At 37.2% G+C, this 24868-nt stretch overlaps 1 protein-coding gene and 1 pseudogene across 3 annotated transcripts in view; both read right to left on the minus strand.

Moving 5' to 3' along the window:
- Positions 1-16903: 16903 nt before the first annotated feature.
- LOC112825347 (U2 spliceosomal RNA) lies at positions 16904-16997 on the minus strand (annotated as a pseudogene).
- Positions 16998-18551: 1554 nt separating this feature from the next.
- Positions 18552-24868, minus strand: part of PCLO (piccolo presynaptic cytomatrix protein) — a 391109-nt gene continuing 384792 nt past the window's right edge. For all 3 annotated transcript variants that reach the window (XM_073898726.1, XM_073898725.1, XM_025872800.2), the window contains one exon: positions 18552-23266. In XM_073898726.1, coding sequence (XP_073754827.1) covers positions 23126-23266 — 141 coding nt within the window. In that variant the 3' untranslated portion in view covers positions 18552-23125. The remainder of the gene's footprint in view (positions 23267-24868) is intronic.

The following is a 24868-nucleotide window of genomic DNA, read 5'->3' on the forward strand; positions in this document are numbered from 1 at the left end:
GTTTCACGTGACACAGGAGCCTCACAAGGAGAGAAGACCCAAAGAAGTGGTTAAACCTGAGTGTTTTTATGCTAGGTTTGATGAAGAGTGGAAAGTCATAGTAAAATGGGATAGGACACAAAAGGGTATGAGCTTGGAATGGTCCACTGGGGTGAATAGCAAGGCTTGTTCATCCTGATTGCTCTCAGTGTCATGGAGATAGGGATGGACCTTTCTTCCAGACGGGGAAGGCCCCCATCCCATGATGGTTTTATGGCTTGAGTCAGGGGAAAGCCAGACAGTCCTTTCTGCATAGGCTGTTTCTCAGATTTCTTCAGCTTAAAATATTCAGTATGTTACAGTGTCATATTTTGGCATAGTGTATCCAGAACCTTGTCAATATTTAAGATCAATAGCCTATATTTTAGGGGACCACAATTAGATTTATCATAAAATGGTATTTACTTGGTGGCTTTAGGTTCCAAAAGTAAACTGTTCTGCAGACTTTTTCGAAGACACGAAAAGTGTGATATTTGAAAGGAGAGCAAAAGGGTGATTATTAGCAAAACGAAACGCCTGGGAAAATGCCCTGGGAACGACAGGGAAGTAAGGGGTTTGGAGAAATTGCAAAGTCAGCATGGCCACAGCAGAGAAAGAGGTGAGTAAAAAAGAGGCAGAGCAGGGGCTGAAACATGTCATCCTTTGTTGGTTCTGTCCTAAAAGCAATGAAAAACCATTGAAACTTAAAGCTGGGGATGAGGGCGCCTGGGTGGCTCAGATGGTTGAGCGTCTGCCTTCGGCTCAGGTCATGATCCCAGGGTCCTGGGATCGAGTCCCACATCGGGCTCCTTGCTCAGCGGGGAGTCTGCCTCTCCCTCTCCCTCTGCCTCTCCCCCTGCTTGTACTCTCTCTGTCTCTCTCGCAAATGAATAAATAAAATCTTAAAAACAAACAAACAAACAAACAAATAAAGCTGGGGATGAATGATGAGGTTTCTCCTCAAAGTGAAAATTTCCTTCAGACAGTTCCTTACTGACTTGTGGCTGGTCTCCAGGACACCCGCTTCCAGAGCTCATTGATTAGGTGTGGGCACATGACTAACAGGGCAGCGGACCCACAACTAGCAGGTGAATGGGGGCCACTCTCCGTAAGATTAGTGACGCCAAACCCATCCACTTTTTCAGGAATTTCAACTAATACACAAAGATACCATGCCAGTTATGAGAACCCATTGTAGTAGCTGAGGATCTACCCAGAGAAGCCATGATTAGTTGGATTAAAAACATAAATGTAGGGGTGCCCGGGTGGCTCAGTCCTTAAGCGTCTGCCTTCGGCTCAGGTCATGATCCCAGGGTCCTGGGATCGAGCCCCACATCGGGCTCCCTGCTCAGCGGGGAGCCTGCTTCTCCCTCCTCCCTTCTCCTGCTCTCTCTCACTAACTCTCTTTTTCTCTCTCTCTCTCAAATAAATAAATAAAATCTTAAAAAAAATAAAGACCTAAATTCATAAAACTCCCAAAAGAAAACAGGTAGTAATTTCTTTGACATTTGCCATAGAAACATTTTCCTACATATGTCTCCTCAGGCAAGGGACACAAAAGCAAAAATAAACTATTGGGACTACACCAAAACAAACAGCTTTTGCACAGTTAAGGAAACCATCCACAAAATGAAAAGGCAACCAAGGCACATGGTTCACTTTTGATTTCCACTCAGGTTATGACCTCAGGGTCATGAGATTGAGCCCCAAGTTGGGCTCCGCACTCAGCACGGAGTCTGCTTGGGTTCCTCTCTTCCCTCTCTCTCTACCCCTCCCCTCAGCTCACTCACTCTCGTGGTCTCTCTAAATAAATAAAATCTTAAAAAAGATGAAAAGGCAACCTACTGAATGGGAGAAAATATCTGCAAATGATATATCTGATAAGGGGTTAATATCCAAAATATATAAAGAATTTCTATAACTCAACACCAAAAAAACTGCCAAGTAATTCCATTAAAAAATGGGCTGAGGACCTGAATAGACATTTTTCCAAAGAAGACATACAGATGGCCAATGGAACATGAAAAGGTGCTCAACATCACTCATCATCAGGGAAATCCAAATCAAAACCTCAATGAGATATCACCTCACACCTGTCAGAATGGCTAAAATAAGCACAAGAAACAAGTATTGGTGAGGATGTGGAGAAAAAGTTACCCTCTTGCACTGTTGGTGGGAATGCAAACTGGTTCAGCCACTGTGGAAAACAGTATGGAGTTTCCCCCCAAAATTAAAAATAGAACTACCATATGATCTAGTAATTCCACTACTGGATATTTACCCAAAGAAAATGAAAATGCTAATTCAAAAAGATATATGTAGAGGAGGGGGGTTTGGGGGGATGAGGTACCTGGGTATGGACATTAAGGAGGGAGGGCATGTGATGTAATAAGCACTGGGTATTATACAAGACTGATGAATCACTGACCTCTACCTCTGAAACCAGTAATACATTATATGTTAATTAACTGAATTTAAATTAAAAAATATTTAAAAAGATAAAATGTAAAAAAAAAAGATATATGTACCCATATGTTTATTGCAGCAACATTATTTATAGTAGCCAAGATATGGAAGCAATCCAATTGCCCATCGATTGATGAATGGATAAAGAAGTGGCACACACACAATGGCATATTACTCAGCCATAAAAAGAATGAGATCTTATAACAACATGGTTGGATCTACAGGGTTTAATGCTAAGTGAAATAAGTCAATCAGAGAAAAACAGATACCATATAATTTCACTCATATGTGGAATTTAAGAAACAAAACAAATGAGCAAAGAAAAAAAGAGACAGAAAAATAAACAAAAAACCCCAGACTATTAAATATAAAAAACAAACTGATGGTTGCCAGAGGGGAGGTCGGTGGGGGATGGGTGAAGAGTATACTTATCTTGGTAAGCAATGAGCAAAGTCGAGAATTGTTGAACAATTATATTGTACATTAATATAAACTAATATAACATGGTATATTAATTATACTTCAATTAAAAAAACATATTAGTATTCTATCTAGTATCAGAAAGTTCCATTGTTGCTATTTTAATATAGACATAGACTTGGGAATATAATTAGATAGGTTTCAGTATGAGCCCTATCACTCAATAGATGCGTAACTCTTATCACACTATGTTTTCTGAGTTAAATTTTTTTCATTTTAAAAATGGGAATTATAATATATACATTATAAATGTATAGTAAAGATTATAATTTATATAACGTAGTAGGCACTCAATAAATGATTATTACTGCTATTAATTTTGGTTAGCTGGGAAAGGAAAAGAAATCCATCTTCATTACATTCAAATTTTCTAACACATAGTGTTTCCTGAATAGATAGAGCTTGTGGTTTTCTTTGACATAAAATACAGTGGAATACTATCAGGGTATTCTTAAACGGAAGTCTGTTTTCTGTTTTCTACAGGAACTGCTTTGGGGTCCTTTTAAGACAGCATGAGCAGGATATTGGCAGCATTGAAGGATATAAGGATCGATTTGGGTTTATATTAAATGCCAGTATCTTTCAACAGGGGACTTCCCTCCTGTCTCCCAGCTACACTCTTTGCAGAAAGAGACCTTTTGTGGAAGACAAAGGTATGCACAAAGCATTGGCAGGTGTTAGTAGGGATGTGTACATTTGTAGGGATCTATAAAAACCGAAAACACTTTAAATACAGACTTTCCTATTATGGACAGGAAATGATGAAAGCAGAAAGCTGAGGATCTAAAGCTGTCAGAAAAATCTGACTAAGCCTCATTAGTCATTTAAGAACTAAATCACAAATAGATCACAGTAGAAAGGATTTTGTCTCTGAGGGACTACTGAGTACACATTTTGTGTATCATTCCATTACTGGGATCATCACTGATCAAAGTATTGTTACTGCACTAGGTATAATCATGCAGTTTATTTTCCACAACCTCGAGCTGAACCCATGGGGCTCCACCAGAGGGCAGTATTCACAAATGCTGCACCGGAAGGTTGAGCTGTGTGTGCGCGTGTGTACACATATATACACTCAACATACACACATATACACGCATATACTCAACGTACACTGTAAAAACATATACTTTAGGTACTGTAAAATATAGATTGTAAACAATTTACTGTAAAATATATACTGTAAATATACATATATACTTTATTTTATAGTCTATATTTTTACAGTACTATAGTATACGTTTTACAGTATGTGTGTGTGTATATATAGACTGTAAAATACATATATACTGTCAATATATATACATATACTTTACATATATATATATGAAGATGGATCTGGTATTCCCAGGCTGTTTCAATCTCTTCCTTTTGCAGTGGGCTAAATTCAGGTAGTTAAGATAACAAGCTAATATAACATAATTCATGCTTCTTACCCTAAAAAGGAGGCAATAAGAAACAGGACGCTGATTTTTCTGGAGATTAACTATTGAGTAAAATATTTTAAAATATTTACTACAAAAAGATTTTTTTTTTATAATTACGATTTTTTAAAAATGCTTGGATATGTGTCTTCCATTATGGATATGAGCCGCTTCATTTAGTCTAGAATTTGGGGGAAAGAAAAAACCCCCCACATTTTTTTATGTCAAGTTAACAGCATCTCTCAGGGAAGAGAAGTGATTTGTGAGAAATCACTCACAGCTTGATAAGGGCTCTTAATAATGAATTCCAAACAGCATTAGAACAAAACAAAACACTGAATAATAATTAACTTTGCTTCTTAGGACAGTGTCTTAAAATGTTTGTGTTGTACTTAAATATTCCTGGTGTCAAAATTATTCAGGGATATGGGGAACCTGGTGGAGGAGTCCAACTCCTTCGTCAGGATTGCTGGTCTCCCCAGGATCTCTGGATCTCAGAGCACCTCGTGAACACATATTCCACGGGGGGGGGGGGGGGGAGTCAGACCTCTCCACGTCCAAGGCAGGTCCAACTTCATGACGACTGGAAGAAAAACTTCCACGAGCTCTCGCTCACCTTCCGACTTAAGCTTCCGGCGGTTACTCTCAATGTTTCTGAGAGCTATGGGTTTGAGAGGTTTTCGCTTTAACATGCACATAGCTCTCAGCCCTGAATCTGGCCTGTTGCACACAGGCGAGTGCAAACGTTAGCTCAGATTGGCTAAGAATGACCACATGGAGGGCAAAGTGATACTTTCCATAGTGACTTTTGATGATGTTGATGTTAGTGAGGAAGATGAAGGACACCATGCAAATACAAAAAAAGGACAAAAGAGAAAATAGAACACAAATACTAGTATTTAGGGCAATAAGCTACATAGGTTGAAACAGAGGCCCCAGATCTCAGCAGAAACAGAAAAAATTCTGTCGCGATTACATATCTGACTGTATCTAGGCCCTGGGATTTTTTTTCTTCCTTGGGAGCAGACACACTTTCATATTCTGCTTACAAGAGTACTGCACAACCGCGGGGACAGCAACTCCGAACCTTCCTTTGAAGTATGTCAAAGGAGGCGCTTCAAGCTCTGCTAAAAGCCTGCTGCACCATCATTAAAAGCCAATTAAAATCCAGGAACCAAAAGCATGTTTACACCAGGCTAGAACTTTTTTTTTCATACATTAAAAGACCATCCAATTCCCTAAAATGATTTAGTTAAAAAGTCCGTTCTTGTTTACTCACCAACAAGTAAGTCATGGGACCAACACTATTCTTTTCATCTTAGCATTTTTTAGTGTTTCTTAGTGCATTTTTTTTTTAAAGGGAAAACTTTACCTATACAATATCCTATTTGGTGTAAGAAATGGACAATTTTGGGGATCCCTGTTGATTTGTATTAAACACCTAAAGTATGCTTAAAACTAAAAGTTGTATTCTAGAAGTCACCAAAATAGAATGGAAGGGCCCCTGGGTGGCTCAGTCAGTTAAACCTCCCACTCTTCATTTCTGTGAAGAGGTCATGATCTCAGGATCTTGAGATCGAGTCCCAAGTGGGCTCCAAGCTCAGCGAGGAGTCTGCTAAATTTCTCTCTCCCTCTCCCTCAGCCCCTCCCTGTGTTCTCTCCCTCTCTCTTTCAAATCTTAAAAAAAAAAAAAAAAAAAAATAGAATGGAATACGAGGCACACCAGTTTCTAATTCTAAACCTCACCCCATTTTTCCATAGTCTAAAGTTTTAATTGCCATTGACCTTCCCTAGCCTTCCTCTGGGGATTCTGTATTTTCCAGTGGATTCTTGCAGAAGACTGTGGTCTCTGTGGCAATGCCCACTCCGTGGAAACCTGCTGAGGGGAACATAGTAGACCAACACCTTTAACTGCTACCCCCATGAGCACTGAGGCCACACATCCCGAAGCTGCTCCCAGCCAATGGCTGAGCAGGGCAGGGGGACTGGAGCCATCCTGCCCAGGCGTTTACTCCTTGGAGGATCCAAACTGACACGAATGGGGAAATATGAGGGCTGCAGAGTCCCCTCATAAAAATGGCGGCCCATCCGCTGATGATCTCATGAGTGGTGACTTAGGAAAAAGTCCTCAAGGAGAGGAATATTCTTGACAGCATGGTGACTGGAGCATTTGAAAAACAGAGGGTGAATAATGCCTATAAGGACAGCAGGATTAACTGTTTACCATTAAATGGAATTGATGCCTAATAGAGGGATAAGGTTAAATTGAGGGCCGTTAACATATAGCTATGATTTTTTTTAAAGGACTTTTTTTTTTTAAGATTTTATTTATTTATTTGACAGAGAGAGAGACAGCGAGAGAGGGAACACGAGCAGGGGGAGTGGCAGAGGGAGAAGCAGGCTTCCCGCGGAGCCGGGAGCCCGATGCGGGGCTCGATCCCAGGACCCCTGAGATCGTGACTTGAGCCGAACTTGAGCCCCAACAGATAGCTATGATTTAAGGGTGACAGCCAGAGGGCCTCTAGGGGAGTTGACACAGAAGGCTTTGTTTCCCGCAAGGCAAGAACAGATACAGTAGAGAACCAGAAAGGAAAGTTACGTTTATATGTAAGGGACAACAATATTCACTTCTAGTTTTTCCTCAGGACTATATTAACTCTTCCACCCCTTTGTCATAATTTATGCAGAAGAAATCTGGACCATCTGAACACTTCACAGATTATCAGACTGGTGACATCATGCTGAGTTGGGTAGAACAGCAACAACAACAACAAAAAACAGGTGGCTAGCACATTAGAGGCTTTGCTAAGGCATTATATCAGGGAACTGCTATTTTAGTCAAGTTTGTAGGCGTCTAGTGGTCAGGGGCATTTGAGATATCCCTTACAAGGTAAAAGAAAATTAATGCATCTTCCATTTCCTATCATGTAAAAAGAAGCACAACACCTGAGAGAAATTTTACAGTTCTGGCTGGAATATATTATGCACACAGAAATACTGTTATAACCCTTAAGTCTAATAATATGGAAGCTTTGAATGAATCTCAGAGCAGAAAGGGTTTTACAATTGGTCTAGGCTGTGGTATAAGCAGCCCTACCACTTGGGCCATATAATCTGGCAGGGATCTATATTGTTGGAAATGCCAATGGTGAGGAAAGATGGAATGTAAGTTTATGAATCTCCCAGTGGGAGATTCATAAGGCCTGCTATTGGGATTCTGGAAAAAGGCCATGCCATCTGCAGTAGAGAATTATATACTCCATTTGAAAATCACCTGCTAGCATGATGCTTGGCCCTGGTACAGAAACTTGACCATGGGGCATCAAGTGACCATGTGTCTGGAGCTGCCCATAATGAGATGAGTTCTCTTAGACTAAAGTCAGAAGGCTCAACAGCAGTCCATCATGAGTTAGAAATGGCACATTTGAGATCAAGTCTAAATGACAACAGAGGACACAGGCCAGCTGCATGAGCAGACAGCCCAAACCCCAAGTCACTTGCAATGGCTGTACTAGGTGCTCCTTCATGAGTAAATTCCCTATGAACAGCTGAAGAAAGAAGAAAAAACCCCAGGTTGACTTATGGCTGGGCAGTTTCAGTATATGGGTGCAAATTGAAGCTGGGTAACAGTGTACAGTGTTGCTTGATAACAGTGGAGAGAAAATGTTCCCAATGGGTAAAGATGCAGATGGAGAACTTGGTCATCCATTCTTTGTGAAAGGAGAAGTGACCTGAGGGGAGAATACATAGAGATTTCCGGACATTTGTTAATGGCTGATCAGCAGCATGGAAAGAAAAGACTGGAAGATCAGAGGTAAGAAGGTCTGGGAGAGCATGTGGATGGACACTCGGGAGTTGGCAGTGAGTACAGTTTTTGAATCATAGGTTAATATCTAACAGAAAGCATCCACCTAAGGAAAGGCACTGAACAATGAATTAGACACATGATCTGACCAGTTGAGATTAGCCACTTTGTCACTGGCCATTTCAGAACTGGCATTGTAGGTACATGAATGGAATGGCCACAGCCATTACACTGGTGTTTCTTGATCATAAGTAAAGATTAGATAATGTTGATGCTTATTGGCTTGTCTTTTGACTTTTCCACATACCTTTCTATTGTGCTTAAAACCTGGAAGCCAAGAATTATAGCAACTATAGAATCAAGTCAGGAGGTTCAGAAAGAAATTATCAATACCAGAATTAGGTAGCAAGACAGAGTTCTACCAGAAGCACAGTAAATTCCATAGGAAGTGAGCGTTATTTTGTTGATTGCATATTTTTAGATTCAGATATTGACTCAGACTGAATTTTTAAAAATCTTATTTTAAAACTTGTCTAATTATAGTGACTTTCAGGGGGAGGGGCAGGAAATCATATTAAATGGGCAGCAAATGAGTCAAAAGAAAGGTGTTTTTTTGTTTGTTTGTTTGTTTTTACTTAAGCAGGCTCCACTCCCAGCACGGAGCCCAACACGGCACTTGAACTCAGGACCCTGAGATCAAGACCCGAGCTGAGATCAAGAGTTGGATGCTTAACCGACTGAACCACCCTGGCGCCCCTCAACATTTTTTGTTTTTTGTTTTTTGTTTTAAGATTTTATTTATTTATTTGACAGAGAGAGAGTGCGAGCGAGAAAGCATAAGCAGGGGGAGCGGCAGGCAGAGGAAGAGGGAAAAGCAGGCTCCTCGTTGAGCAATGAGGCCAATGGGGTCTCGATGCCAGGACCCTGGGATCATAACCTGAGCTGAAGGAAGACGCTTAACCCACTGAGCTACCCAGGTACTCCAAGAGGAAGGTTCTATTAAGGAATGCAGTGCTGTTCCTAATTGTCTTAGATCTACAAGGAACTTTGTGGATTATCTAGTACAACCCTTTAATTTGGGAAAACCAAGGCCTTGAGAAGGGAGATCGTGTTATAGCATAGGTTGTGGTAAAAGTATGGTTAGAACCCAGTTATTCTGACTGTCAAATGTTTTTGTACTAAGTCATATAATCTCTTGAACGTAGAATAATGTTATTTGAAATTACCATGGTTACCCACATGAAATTCATTTTCTTTGAGTGAATTTCAAAGAAATACTTCTTAATTTAATTTATCATAATGATGACCCTCAGTAACTCAAAGAAGCCATTCTTAATGCAATTCAAGAAAGTGGTGGTATAATGCTGAAAAAGTGTGAAAAGTGGTAGAGAGCAGTTGAAAATTCCAAATTACTAATTTGTCTCAGTCATGTGCTCACATTTTTGAGAGTGGATATCTTTTGGAAAATATTAAGTAACCCACTTCATGGCTGGCACTCTTTCTTTGATTACCATGTACCTTCCTGAGATGAGGTTGTAGATTTTCCAACCTTAATTCTAAGATCTCATTTAAAATTTTTATATGCTTTTGGTCAGTTTAATAACAACATCTCACTTTCAGGGTTATTTCTGTTTCAGATTCTAAACCTCAGACTATTTCTGGGGCACTAGCTACTCAGTATTCTATGTTGGTTTTCTTTAAACTTTTTTCTTTCTTTTTCAGATTCTTCATCAATACAAGTATTTTCATCACTTGGATGATGATACTAAGATCATAAGGTGATAAAACCTTATCTGAGAATAATTTTCTCCTTCTCTCTGTATTTCACAAGTTCAATACATTTACTGTAAAATATTTTTATTATGTAACATGTATTTTGTGTAATAGTGATCACTTAATATTAAATTCATTGACAAAAAAAATAATGACAAGAAAGGTTTTGCCAAGATTTGTAAGAAAAAACTTACTCTTGTCTAAGCTAGGACAGAATGCTAGAGTCAGGAAGGGAATCTCACCTATGGCCAAGAAAGTTCAAGTGATTTTTCACCTCACCTATTCTCTAGAAAACCCAAACTGATGAAAGTCTTTTACTATTATACCAATGCCATTATGGTCTCTCAGTCCTTTGACATTTTTCCTCTCCACACTGCATCTCCTGAGAGGCTATCCCCTGGCTCCCGACCTTCCTCTTTCTGAAGTTCTAAAAGGGAACTGGTTCTCTGATCTATCAGTGTTTCTCCTGACTTTGAATCCACCTCGTTTTTGTACTTTTTTTTTTTCCAGAGGAAAGGAAAGCGTGTGTGCATGTGTGTGCATATATGTGAGTGGGCTTTGGAGATGGTGGGTGGGCAGGAAGTAAGCAGGGAGCCAAGATGGCCTTAAAATTTCACCCAGCTTAACCAGATGGTAGACAGTGTTCTTCCTTCCTCTAGGCTTCTAGTGCCTGCTTAAGTTTTAATTTTTATTTTTTAACAACTGCATCAAGGTATGATTGAGATACAAAAAGCCACATAGTTCATGGGAATATTTGAGGTGTTTGGACATATATAAACACCTGTGAAAGCATCACCACAAGCCAGGTAACATACATCTTCGTCACCTCTAAAAGTCTCCTCATGTCCCATTTTTCAGTGGTAAGACGACTTCACATGAAACTTACTACTTAAACTTCATAAGTGCCCAATGCACTGTTGTTAACTATAGGCATTCTACTGTACAGCAGTCTCGAGAATTTGGTCATCTTGTGTAATTGAAACTTTCGATCAGTGCAACGGTAACTTCCTAGTGCAAGTGGTGTCACTAAACAGAGAGCATTTGCAATAGTCCAAATGTGAGAATTACAGAAAGAGAAAGCTGAGGTTTTTTTGATGGCTTGAGGTTGAGGGGGAGAATGAAAGAGACGATGTGTCAAGGATGTTGTCCAGTTTTTTGCCATGGTTCTGGCAATAGGAACCACTGTGAAGTTTTAATGTTATGGCCAGATCCACAATTCAGAGAGGTCACAGGTGGCTGTGTGGAGGATGCATCTGGAAGAGATGAAGCAGCAAGGCCACGAAAAGGCTGCTGTGTAAATCTGAGTCAGAGTTGCACATGTCTGAGGGAGGTATAAATGAATTCGATATTCTAAGCAGCTATCACTCATTTAGTCTGCAAGTCCTAACTACTATTAAAAGGAAGTGATTCATTAGTATATGACTTCCTTTTAAATGGCTCCAGCAGTAAATTTGAATAGCCCTTTTTAAGGAAAGAGTTGAACTATTCAAAAACTCTAATCAATTGATAATAATAGTTCCTTGAATTTCACGGGTAGAACAGAAAATTAAATTCTCCAGCTCAACAGAAGAAAGCTGGCCCCACAGCAGATATTTTTCTTCACTGAAAGCAGAAATGTCAGCTGAACTTCTTGAGGTCAGTAAGAGCTTGGTAAGGCAGTACGCAGGGAACAGAAGAAAATTGGTCAATTTTGCTAATAATCAGTATTGTCTCTGGTTCAGCTATCTTGCTTCAAACTTTTAGGTGCAATTCTGTATACAGCGAAGAAAATGGTAATCCCTTATTTTTTGGAAACATGCTCTGAAGTGCAGAGATTCTTACATACGCCTAGAAATATTTTACTTGCAAATTTTCCCATTCATAAATAAAATATAGAATCAGATATTGCCTTTTCTGAATCATAACACTTATTTCATAGCAATATCATTATTCCTCCAAATCAAAATTGATGGCACTTTATACAATCTGATTCTAGATAACTTACAAACCTCTCTTTTCAGCTCTTCTTTGTCATTGCAAACTTTACTTGGGAAATACAATTGCCCAGTGTTTCTGAAATAAGCAATGCATTTCACAACACATTACTTGTTGACAGTATTCCCTTGCCCTTAACTCCTATTCTCTTGGTTCTACTGGTAAATTGTCGTCCCCTTGTAAGACTTTACTCATAGTTTTCTCTCCCTGCAGGTTGCCTGATTTGCCCTGGAAGAATTCGTTATTTCATCTTCAGATTTGATCTTCTATGTTTCTTTTCCCTAGTCCATCAGTCTTTACTTTCTTTACTTCCCTCTTAGATGATTACATGGCCTACGGTCCAACAATTTAAAGTCACCCAAATTCCCTTGCATATCTTTTTGTCTAATCCATCTGATAAGACTGATTCTCATGAAAATTTACCATGTCTGTTCTCTGCCCCTACATAGAAACCCCAAGCCAAGGCTGGGGAAAGTCATGTTGCATGACTTGCAACATGAGTCACTGCGTGTTGTCTCTAAACTCAAAAGGGCCTTCATTATATACAGTCCCCTTCTCTTCCTACTTGCTCTCCCGCTCATCTCCAGGACTATTTTAAACCTCCTTTATTCTCTTCAAAAATCTAACCCATATTCCCTTCCTCTTCTCTGTAGGCAGATGACCTCATATCTTATCTCAATGGTAGCCATCAGAAGGAAACAGTCTTAACCTCCCCATATCAAACATACAGTCTGTCTACATTTGTACTAATAATCTCCTTTTTTGGTTGTTTCACGAGGGCAGTAATTTTATACCTTGGCTGCACACTGACAACAGCTAGGGGCTTTGAAAATACACTTAGGCTTGGCCCAGAAAAGAGAGGACGATTTGAATGGTCTGCTTTGGAGTTTGGGTGTCCATGTTTTTTAAAGCTCTTCAGATGATTCTAATACGGAGTCAGGGCTGGGAACTGACCCTTAGAGAAATTTTCCTTTCTCCTCTTGCAGGGGGGTTGTTGAACAAGTACTTAGACGCCATCTTCTCATTATGCATGCTAAAATTTACTCCCTGCCTCTTCTTTGTATGTAGCCAGATTGTAGAGAATCATTCCCTGTCAAATAAGTCTTCCCTTTGACTTTGCAATTTATTCAATCCTCTCTCATCTTAAAAATCAAGTCAAACCAAACCAATTGACCAAACAACCAATCAAAGAACAAAAAAACTTTAGATTTCTTCTTCATACCTGTGACGGTCAGTGTTACGTGTCGACTTGGTTAGCCGTAGTAGCCAGTTATGCAAATACGACTTGAGGCCTGTTGTGATAGGATTTTGTAGAGATGATTAGCCTCTCAGCTGACTTTAAGTGAAGAGCTTGTTGTCAGTGTTCTGGTGGGCATGCCTGATCTCACCAGCTGAAAGGCCTTAAAATCTTTCAAGAGTTTAGGTTCCAAAATGAAGAAGAAATACCACCTGTGGACCAAGGTGTCTACTTTCTGCCCGAGTTTCCAGTCTGCCCTGATACAATCCAAGTGTCTAAAAAGATTTAAATACTTGTCGAGTCCACTCTTTAAAACTGGTTTCTGTCCCCATCATTCCACTGAAACAGCCTACAGAAGTTATCATTAACCTTGTTTTGCCAAACACACTTTTTTCATTCTTTTTTGAGAGGCTTCATTTTTAACTATTACTTGTTCTTGCTCTTTTGAAATTGTTTTGAATTGTGAAAAATACAATACACAAAAGAATGTGTGGCTTACATAATAATTGCTATGCAAATATACATATAATCACCGTACAGATTAAGAAATAGGACATTGCTAGTGTTTAGAAACCCTGCAAACACTATTCTCGAATGACATCTGCTTTATTCCTCCAGGAGGCAAGCTATTTTTCCTTTTTGTGTTATTCAATCCTTTAATTTTTTTTTTTTATGGTTCTTAGAATCACACTGGGTAGGGGCGCCTGGGTGGCTCAGTCGTTAAGCGTCTGCCTTCGGCTCAGGTCATGATCCCAGGGTCCTGGGATCGAGCCCCCGCATGGGGCTCCCTGCTCCGCGGGAAGCCTGTTTCTCCCTCTCCCACTCCCCCCGCTTGTGTTCCCTCTCTCGCTGTGTCTCTCTCTGTCAAATAAATAAATAAAATCTTAAAAAAAAAAAAAAGAATCACACTGGGTTTTTGGGTGACATGTTACTTTTTCTCCGTGTATTTGTGAAATTCATTCATACTGATACGCAGAGCTCTCGTTTATTCATTTTACTCTTGCATTATTCTTTATTCAGCATCGCTGCTGAAAAATATTCATCTTCAGCACTGCTGCACCCCAAAATATCCATGTCATTATTGGTGGGGCTGTGTTGAGTTGGGGGCTACATTGAATGAGACTGCTGTAAGTACACTTACAAGGATGATATTCAAAATACTTAATGGTATATATGGCAAGGTCATACACCAATCACAAGTTGTCAAACCCATCTGAAGGGAAGGCGAACCAGCCGGAAACAAATTTCTCTGGTATGCTGTACCAGTATGTACTGGCTAAATAACCACCTGGCCCTCTTGAAAATGTCTCCTGACCTACAAGTTCAGGAGTTTTTCTGATGCGTGTATCCAGGAGTGCAATTATTGAGTGGTAAGGTATGGAAAGCTTCATCATACAAGGTAATTTCTAGCTATTTCTAAAATGGTTGTGACATTTTGTACTTATACCATTTTATACTTAATGAGGATTCCATTTTCAATGCTTGGCTTCCTCAGACTTGATTTTCCCTTATGTATGTGCATAATATATCACTGTACTTTAAATGGAATTATCCTGAAAACTAATGAGGTTTAGCATCCCTTTATATGTTTCTTAACCATTTGGATTTCATCTAAAGTATCTGTTGAAGTGTTTTTCCTGTATTTCCCTTATGCTGCTTTTCTTTGACCTCAGATTTGTATTATTTTTGACACTAGTCTTTTTTTTGTTGTTTTTTATATCAAATATCTTTTCTAATTTTTTTACTTTCCTTATCAATTTCTTTATGGTGTCTGAGGAACAGAAATCCTTATTTTTATGGTGTAGTATTTACCTAATTTTCCTTCTGGATAGTGTGCCTTGTTTAAAAAATCTTTTCCTCTTCCAAGTTTATGAAGTTATTTTCCCATATTACCCTTTACATGTTTTATAAATTTGTCTTTCATGTTAGGTCTTTAAATTATATGGATTTTATCTTTGCAATTTGTGACAGGGTCCAGTAGCATTTATTTTTATGTTTTTCATTTGACTCAGGCTATTTAATTGCAAGTTCATGGTTTTTTGCAGACCTGCTTTATCTCCTCTGTTGTATATAAAGTCCATTTAGGGACAATTTTGTTTCATTGTCCCAATTTCTCCAGCATCAGCACTATATTAATTTCTATACCTTTATAATAAGTCTTAATATCTGCTAGAAAGTATTCTTATATTTTGTTCTTGCTTTTCAGTAGGCTCTTCCTTGGCCCTTTGTGCTTCAACATAAATTTTATACTTGGCTTATCAAATTCCTCTCACATTTAAAAAATTTAATTGCATTGAATCAATGGGTTTATGTTTTGGGAAGAATTGCATATCAGTACTATATTCAGTTTTTCAATCAATGAATGTTGTATTCAGCTCTTATTTAATATATATTATATATATTTAATATAATATATAATATATTATTTTATTATATATTTTATTATATATTAATATATTAATACATTATTTTATTATATATTATATATAAGTGTATAATATATTAATATAATATAATATAATTTTAATATAATTTTATTATTTTCTTTGTAGAGGTCTTGAACTTCTTTGTTAATTTATTCTTAGGCATTTGAAACTTTTGATGCTAATAAAAATCATTTATTGACATTTTCATTTTCTGATGATTTCTTGTTCACAGAGAAGAAATTTATTTCTGTGTAGTTTTTATAATTAGTGAACTTGACAAATTCTCTTACATACTTTAAAACAAATTGTTGATTATTTTGGATTTTCTACACACAAAGTTGTATAATCTACAAATAATTATAGTTCTTTTCTTCTTTCCCACTTCTTACACCTTTACTTGTCTTTTTCTTCTCTTGCCAAAGCAAGAGAATGGCTAGAAACTCTGGTAAAGGTATTGAAGAGAATGGTGACACTAGGCATACTTGCTTTGTTTCTGGTCTCAAAGGGAGAGCCTTCTATCCAGCAAAGTTTTCTTTTCTATTTCTATTCACCAGCAAAGTTTTTCTTGTTTGTATGTTTATTTTTGGTAAATAACATTCAGCAGTTTTAAAAAGTATTCCTCCATTCCAAGTGTGCCAAAAAGTTTTTGTTATGAATGGATTTTGAATTTTATCAAATATTACCCAGCATCTTATGATTTTTGTACCTTAGTATATTAATGTACTAGATTTCATTAATTCATTTTCCAACATTGAAACAATCTTGTGTACCTGGGATAATTCAACTTGATCATGATTCTTATCACTTTGATACATTTCCAGATCTTTGAATCTTGGCATATACATTACTTTTTCCTACCTGAGAATGGTAACTTGGCCTTCTTTCTCCTTTGATTGCAACAGGTTGGTTAATTTTATTGAACTTTTCTTCAAAGAATCAAATTGTTGGAAGGTCATTTTTTATTGAGTAATCCATGGAAATAATTCTTAATTTTTTACAAATGATAAAATAAAAATATGATATAAAATAAAATAAAAAATGAAACTTTAAAAATAAAATTTTAATTTATTTGGAATTGTCATTTGAACAGAGGTAAAAGATTTCAACATTCTGCTATCATAGTTTTATTATTATGTTTTGATAGAAAACTATTTTGGTTCAATATGCTATCAGAGCTTTAAACTGTAGATGCGGGGATTTTTCAGCTCTTAAAGCCTAGATAATCAATAGTCAAATCATTTAATCATCATCTAATTACCCTTTTAGATCTGACATTATCTTCAAAAAATGTTCCAAGATATGTTTTACCTAAGAATGCTATTAAAAGTTTGCCATATTAGATAATATACTTGATACTCCACTTGATCTTAGCCAAAAGGCCAAGAAGTGATAACATATCAGATAAAAATTGATCAAGCAGTGTCAGTGCATTCCTAAATGTAGTTATTTTTAAAGAGATAAGTAGAAAAATAAAAATTCAAGTTAAATAAATCTCCTATACTGTTTTAAGGTTAAGGAAATGATATATAACTTTCTTGCCACAGAGAGGATATTATCAAAGAATATAAGAAACATATAAGTTTACTCAAAGATGTCCCTGACTCATTAAGAAAGGTAAATTTGAGCATTAATAAGAATAATGGTTTTAATGAATTAAAACATATAAAATTTTGAATCACTAAATTCTTCTCCTGAAACCAATATTATACTAGTTAACTAGAATTTAAATAAAAACTTGAAACAAAAAAGTAAAAAAAAAAAAAAATCACATTTGTTTTCATCCTTGAGAGCAATGATAATAAAAATAAAAACAAAAACTTATTGGTCATCTTTGGAGGCTGATAGGGAACCATTTCTTATTTTGAAAAATGGTAGGTAAAGAAAAATTGTCCAACTTTTCTGCCTTTATCCTCACTTTCCTATACAAACTATACGACCGGGTAATCAACTATTGGTTGAAGGGAAGTTTATCCCTTCTTTGATTGAATTAGAATATCACCATTTTGTAACATTTAGTTAATTAATTGATCTATACTAGCCATTGAGCACCAGTGGCTGTAAACAGGACAAAATGAAAGACAGCCAGACATGATATGCCTCCCAATGGAAGAATATAATGCCAGCTTTTGACCTTGAACATGAATCAGGTCAGATCTGTAGGGCAAAAGACCTGTAGGGCAATACAGAGACAGAGGAACTTGTTAAGTACACCGTGAGTATGCAATCAGCAAAAATCCAGTTTGGTAGAAAGACCAGGTTTCCTCAAAAAGTAAGATTCACTGAAAAAGGAGGAGTTGGCAGGAGAATATGTAGATTAAAAGAAGCTTAGAAAACATTTTAAAAATAAAACAGGAAAACCATGGGAGTATTTGTTTACTAGGCAGATGTCAGTGATAACTCAGCAAGTAATTATCATAAATATCAGGATGGTGGTTGCATTTAGGGTTTGGGAGGCTGTTGTGAGAGGGAGGGGTAAAATGGAGGTCTTAGGGCGCCTGGGTGGCTCAGTCATTAAGCATCTGCCTTCGGCTCAGGTCATGATCCCGGGGTCCTGGGATCGAGTCCCACATCGGGCTCCCTGCTCAGCGGGAAGCCTGCTTCTCCCTCTCCCACTCCCCCTGCTTGTGTTCCTGCTCTCACTGTCTCTCTCTATCAAATAAATAAATAAAATCTTTAAAAAAAAATGGAGGTCTTAGGAGGTGACTGGCAAAGTTTAATTTCTTGACCTGGGTGGTGGTGACAAGAGTGTCTGACATACAATAATTGATTAAGCTATACATTTATTTAATTCTGTTTTCTGTGCTGGTTTAAAATTTATTTTTTGAACTGGGTGAATGAATGTATTTATGATATAATTTTCAGAGAAGATGTTATGAAAAATTCTATTTCTATAATAAAGTATCAACTTATCAAGTTGGTAAACACAAGAAGTCGAAGTTGACATTTTCAATATTTATTAGGAAGGCTGAGGCAACAGCCTTTTTATACAGCACAGTCGCATTATGCTATCAAGATACATCTTGTATACAATCACAAAACCAAGACATTTTTTACATAGAGTAAAACTCAAGACAGATTTACAAGAGTTTTTAATACAATTCTCATGTATTTCAGTTCAATTTCTACAACCTTTAGCCCAAGAATTGGTACTTGTTCATTAGATTTTTCCAGAGAGATTTGGGTAGAACAGAAAAGAACACATTAGCAGATCACCAACACGGCATGCAACATGTAGTTAGAAACAAGACATATCTCCAAGGACTTTATTTTTTATTCTGAAATCAGTTTTATTAGATTTTTATTTTTTCAGACAAGATTTTTTTTCCATTAATATCAGATGTGTTTTTGTTAAGATATTAGCACACACATTAATCAGTAGTGGGAGCACCTGAGCACATCACCAACAAATATACAGACACAATCAAACGATAATCATATTCACATGCTGAATGCCAAATGAAATTAATATTTCAACTTTGTCTATTTTACCAAATGTATAGTTATGTACAGGGTAACCACTTAAGAAAATGCTCTCGATCTACCTATCAGATAAGGAATCATTCGATTACATGACTTTGACTTAATGGGTACCTTTAATTATGACAACAGCATGGAACATACAGAAAACATCAATGTGTCCTAGTCAATGAGAATATCTGTTTCACTCATTCATTTTTGTATTACATTAAAGGCAAGTAATTACTAAAGAGACGGCTCATAATTATTCATTGAGCTTTCTTTCACTTCCATGTCAAGCTCAAAAAGACGGAAACTCGCTCTGTCACATGGAGAGTTATAAACATATATATAGCTGTGGTTGGCTGCTTTTGGAATATTAGACCTTATAGCAATGAAAATAAGTTTTTAAAAATATTGTTAGTTATGATTTAAATAATAAAGTAAAAAAATACTATAAACATCTTTATGATATCTTAATGAAATGAAACATCAATCAAATAATTTCTAATAAATTGGGCACAATATAGTATAGAATTTTATTTTACTTCACATGACCACCCACCTAGTGTCACTACCACTATCACCACTATTGCTACAACCATTCCTATAGTAAGAATCAATATCAGCTGGTTACCAGCTATAATATTCCCACAATATGACTATTTTAATGTGTGTGATCCACAAAACTAATTCCACTGATATGCTGAAAATATGCATTTATTTGTACGATTAGTTACAATATGGGCACATTAAGGAACAAAGACAATCACTGCTCCTTAGTCTTGGATACTCTTCTTTTCAACAGAAATGGTAAAGAAAGAGTTCAGAGTCACCAAATATCTTCTTAATCTTAAGTAAAAACAGGGGGAGACACCAACGTCTTGCTTATACCATTACCTACGTCTGTAATGACCATTCTGCAAATCCCCATCTGTTGTAAAAATTCACTCTGTGCTTTTGCTTCTACAGCTAGAAGTTTCTTTAGGACCAAATTTTGAACCAAGAAGCAACTCCAGTTTCTGATGACTCAGTGAAGTTGTGGGGAAAATTAAGATGCTTTTTGAGATATAGGTGTTGGAATTGGACTGATCACATTATTGTTTAGAGATTACAAACTTTGTCATCAGTAAGATTAAGAAAAAAACTGCTTCCAAAAAATAAAAGAAATGAAAAAGTGGAAAATTATGTGCTGTGATATATACAAAAAAGTAAAAAAGACCAAGAGCCCTATTTGCAATTAAAAAAGAAACAACTTTGTTGTAAGAAGGGTAATCGACATCATTCAGAAGAAATGTGTTTGTTCGAGGATCAGTGTTGCATAGAATAATTCCCGTACAATTTAGGATTTTGGTCAGCTGCAAACTTGGCACACTGTGGCAGGATCTTATGCTCTCTGAAGGGGGATGCTGGTGCACAAAAAAGAAGCCCTATCATTAGCTCTCTTGATTGACCTGGCCCCATCATCACTGGTTCCTCGGAACAAAGGGGCACCTAGAATGGAGAGACTCCTACCCTTTCAGGTCAAATAGCTACCAAGGGATGATCTTTGTTTTGGTGGCACCTCATTTGTGTTATTCTAAAAGAAATCGCAACTGGAATAAAGTCAAACTTACTGGTCATACAACCTCTCATCCATACACCTGGATGTACGTGGTTGCAGAAGAGGGCTTAAGGTGAGCTAGAGTTTCCTTTGAAGGGCAAATAGCAGAACCTTTTTGTTCAGAAAGAGATCTTCCGAAGCCTTCCCTTTCCCAACGATGAGTGATGATTACAATCTCCCTAAAGTGCTCACTTCTGCTGGAAATATCCATAGCAACCATCAGCAGATCTAGATGTCTCTAAAAATAAAATCCTAGCAGGATCAAGTCTCCAGCAATCCCTTCCCTCATGCTTGTTGTAGAGCAGCATCAGTGGTGAAGGACACGGCATTATCAGGGAGGACAGGTAAAAAAAATAGAGGGAAGGAAAGGAACTGCTTTTTCCTTGGATTGGGGAAGAGTGCATGTGTATTTCTTTACGAATGTAATAAAGATATATAGCCTGGAATTTATTAGAAATTGTTTTATTTTTAATGTTTTACATTTAATCAATTCCTCTCAAATTTAAATTACGTTTTTCTTTAAAAGTGAAGAAAATTCCATATCCAACCAACATATTTGGAGGTGATTTCTCGAAACCCACTAAAACCTCACCTTTGAATGAAGAAGCAGCTTTTAAACTCAGAATGCTCTGGGGAGCAATTTATTTGGGGAGAGGATATGGGAATAGTATAAGATTGGTATGATTCATTTCATTTATAATAACCCACTTTGAAAATCATTTTGATTTAATTCTTCACCTTTTCTCAGGTTCAATGCAAGTTCGTATTTTAAAGAAAAACCATTAGTTTTGGAGTGAATACACTACTCTTATCCAAGTCAATGTTTACCATCGGTATGGCGGATGTTCTTGCATATAAAATTTGAGAAATAAGGAGCTGCATAGTAATTATTCCTTACTTTATGTATAAAACTATATCTGGAAATGTGCTTTCTTTTTTTTCCTCACAGTTCACTTGGCTTGATCATCCCAACATCCCATTAGGAAGGGTAGGAATATGTAATTATTTTTATCCTACAGATAAGGAACTGGGGGAAAGTGACTTTAAGTGACCTGTGCAAGGTGACACAGTTAGTCAGTGGAAGGACCAAGACAGAAGCCAAGCTTTTCATCCCAGCTGAGTGCATTTCCTACAACTCCATTCTACTTCCTTTGTCTATAGTGTTGGTTGATGGAGAAGAGGATGCTTCATTTCAATGACTTGGACATTGGTCCTTTTATTCCATATTCATAAAATAGCTCAAGTTAATATAATCTCAATATAATGTTGACTTTTCACCTATTTTTGCAATATTGATGACCTTGATCACTGCAATATTGTCACTAACAGAGAAAAATGGAGCACTAGGAAGAACTTGAGTTTGATGTCAGGGTTTTCATTATACAATCAGTTAATGCGCTAAGGACAAAAAAAAAGCATTATGGAAGAGCAGGAAATGACACCAAGTGAATTAATCCATGTCACAGATTAATAGAATTTGTTTGCCAGAGGAAGAATTTTCTCTCTTTCAACACCTCACTCAAGAGAAAGGAAATATGTGGAATAACATTTATTTGCAATTCCACAAAGAACAACTTATCAGGCTTCCTGGAACATACCATTTTAATCTATGTTCTTTGGTATGTACAGTGAAAATGTATTGGCTTAATGGTCAGTTAAGGAAATTTTGATGTTTTCAACCAAGGGTCCAATATTTTTGTGGGGCAACAGTCAGTGCGAGCCAGTCATGGCTTTATTTCTAGATAAATGTAATTCCATTTCTATTTAGTATTATCTTCGCTCTACATCATTTCATATTATACAAATGTGCTTGTAGGACATGAATTCCAAAGTTGGCGATGCTCACGCTTATAACATCTAGACAGAAAGAAAACCTAAAAGCCATAATTTCTCCATCTCCAGTACCCTTTCCCTCTGAACACAACCACCTCACTTCTAGTCTTGAACGCGTACTGTAGTTGTATCCTATGTCAGAATCTAAAAACAGTAAGTCGTCTGAGAGAAGATGAAGAAGAAAGATCTTTAGACTCCTGAAAACTGAGACTTGTTACATCACTTCTTTCCTTTCAAGCAAGGCTCTCTTGCATAAATGATCAACTTTGTCTTGCATGAGGAACCGTATTAATATTTGAGCTGGTGCCTTTACTATAGTTCAGCTCTGCTCAACGATTTGTGCATTAAGTAATCAAAATAGCTCTTGCTCTTTTTCTTGAGGCAATCCAAGGACTCAAAGCTCTTTTTTTTTTTTTTTTTTTTTGGTCTCCAATATATGAACTTTTTCCATTTGAGTTTTTTTCTGTGTTCCACAACAAAACAATTCACAAAGCTTTAAGTATGTGTTTGTCTGTTGTTCCTCCTCTCACGTTTACCCCTTTAAAAACACTGTAGAATAGTATCCAACTCTAGTCTTGATTTGAGATTATTTAGAGCAGTTTCTATACCCTGAGCAGACACACTTCTTCAATGGGTTTGTGTAGGACTGACCAAAAGTTTGTGCCAGTTGACTATTCTTTTTCTGAGATCCACTTTGTCAAGCCAGATACAGGCTTCGCCAATCAAGGTCTTTTTCATAAACTTCCCTCCATTAGAGAAAAGTAAAATCTAGAAAAAATAGCCAAAATTATATATACTTGCATATATTTTTCAACCTTTTTTAAAGGACACTTGATCATCAAAGAAATAACACGGACAAGAAAGGGTGAGGGGAAGTAGCAGCTATACATATAAGAAAACTAATCCTCAAGATGTCCTCAAAAGATGTGCAGAATATTAATTAATTCACACCAGCATTTCCCAAAGGAAAAGACACATCCTGGAGGATATGAGAATTTTAGATGACATGTATTAGCAGTTACTTCTGACTAGGTTTATGCTTATATGAATGGAAAGTTTCTCAAAAGCACTTTGCTAGGTACATTTTCTACTACTTTATGAAATATTAACTCAAATATGAAATTATTTGAGTGCTGAATAAATAAATAAGAGCTCACGAGGCAGATAAAACACAACATTAATTTTATTTAACATTCAGTTACTGGTGATTTTACTAGGGTATGTACTACCAAAGTGCTTTCTTGTCATATGTAGAACTTAGGTTAGTTGAAACGCCATAGGATTTCAGACTCAAGACATTTTTTTTTCTTTTAGAGAGGAGTTGAAGGAAAGGTGGAGAGCATTAGTGGTGCTAACCATGAATCCCTGACAATTCTCTTTTGCTCTCTCTCTTTTCAGAATCTCCTTTAGAAAATTCATCTTCCTTCTTGGCTAAAACCTTACTTTTAAGGTTTCTGACTTCAAAATCTACATTTCTAGTTATAACTATCTCTTCTGGCCTCCGGTTTTGGGGTTTCAGGTGGTCTTGTAGATTTTCACTTGGATCCTGCTTTCTTATCAAATGTATCACATTTCAAACAAATGTGTGATCTTTCTCCCTTGCTGTCCGCTCTCTAACTCCTTAATCTCCGTGGATGACACATTTGTTCACACAGACTGCAGGGCATCCTTTATTTTTTTCTTTTATTTCCACTCTGATGTCTGTCAGTACTCGCAATACAGTTTTAGCTTGGTAATATTCTTTTGTCTTTAGTGTAGGCCTTAAGTGCCAATATCATGGTGTCACTCTTCCCATGTTTTTTCATCTCTTTCCTCCTGCCTCCTTTTCCCTCTTTCATTCCTTGTCCCTACATCTACTGAAGACACACTATGTACCAGCATTGTATGAGGCTGTAGAACAAAGAACAATACAAGCCAGGCCCTGTCCCAGAGAAGAGGAAGATATGGAAGCAGTGACAGGTAAGGGCTGAGTTTACACTGAAAGACTGTGGACCAGCGGGGGTGGGTGGAGAGAGATGAAGAAGACAATTTTGAAGGGGAAGAAAAATAGGAGCAAAACATTAGAGGCTTAACCTGATTTGAAAAGACTGTGGTGTGGCTGGAGTATAGAGTGTGCTGGGAAGTGTACAGGAGATGAGATTAAATCCTTACAAAGAGAGCTCACCTTAGAGGCCTATGAATGAGGCCGGGTATGGGTGAGTCACTGAAGGGCTTTCATGAACCTGCTAGCCAGGGTTGTTATCTATCTACCTACCTATTTTTAATTCAAGTGTACTTAACGTGTAGTGTTCCATTAGTTTCAGGTATACAACATAATGAGTCAGCAGTTCGATACGTTGCTTAGTGCTCATGACAATAGGTATGCTCCCA

Source organism: Callorhinus ursinus, unplaced genomic scaffold (genome assembly GCF_003265705.2).
Source record: "Callorhinus ursinus isolate GAN/ISIS: 27379988/994484 unplaced genomic scaffold, GSC_fseal_2.0 scaffold12, whole genome shotgun sequence".
Lineage (NCBI taxonomy): Eukaryota > Metazoa > Chordata > Mammalia > Carnivora > Otariidae > Callorhinus > Callorhinus ursinus.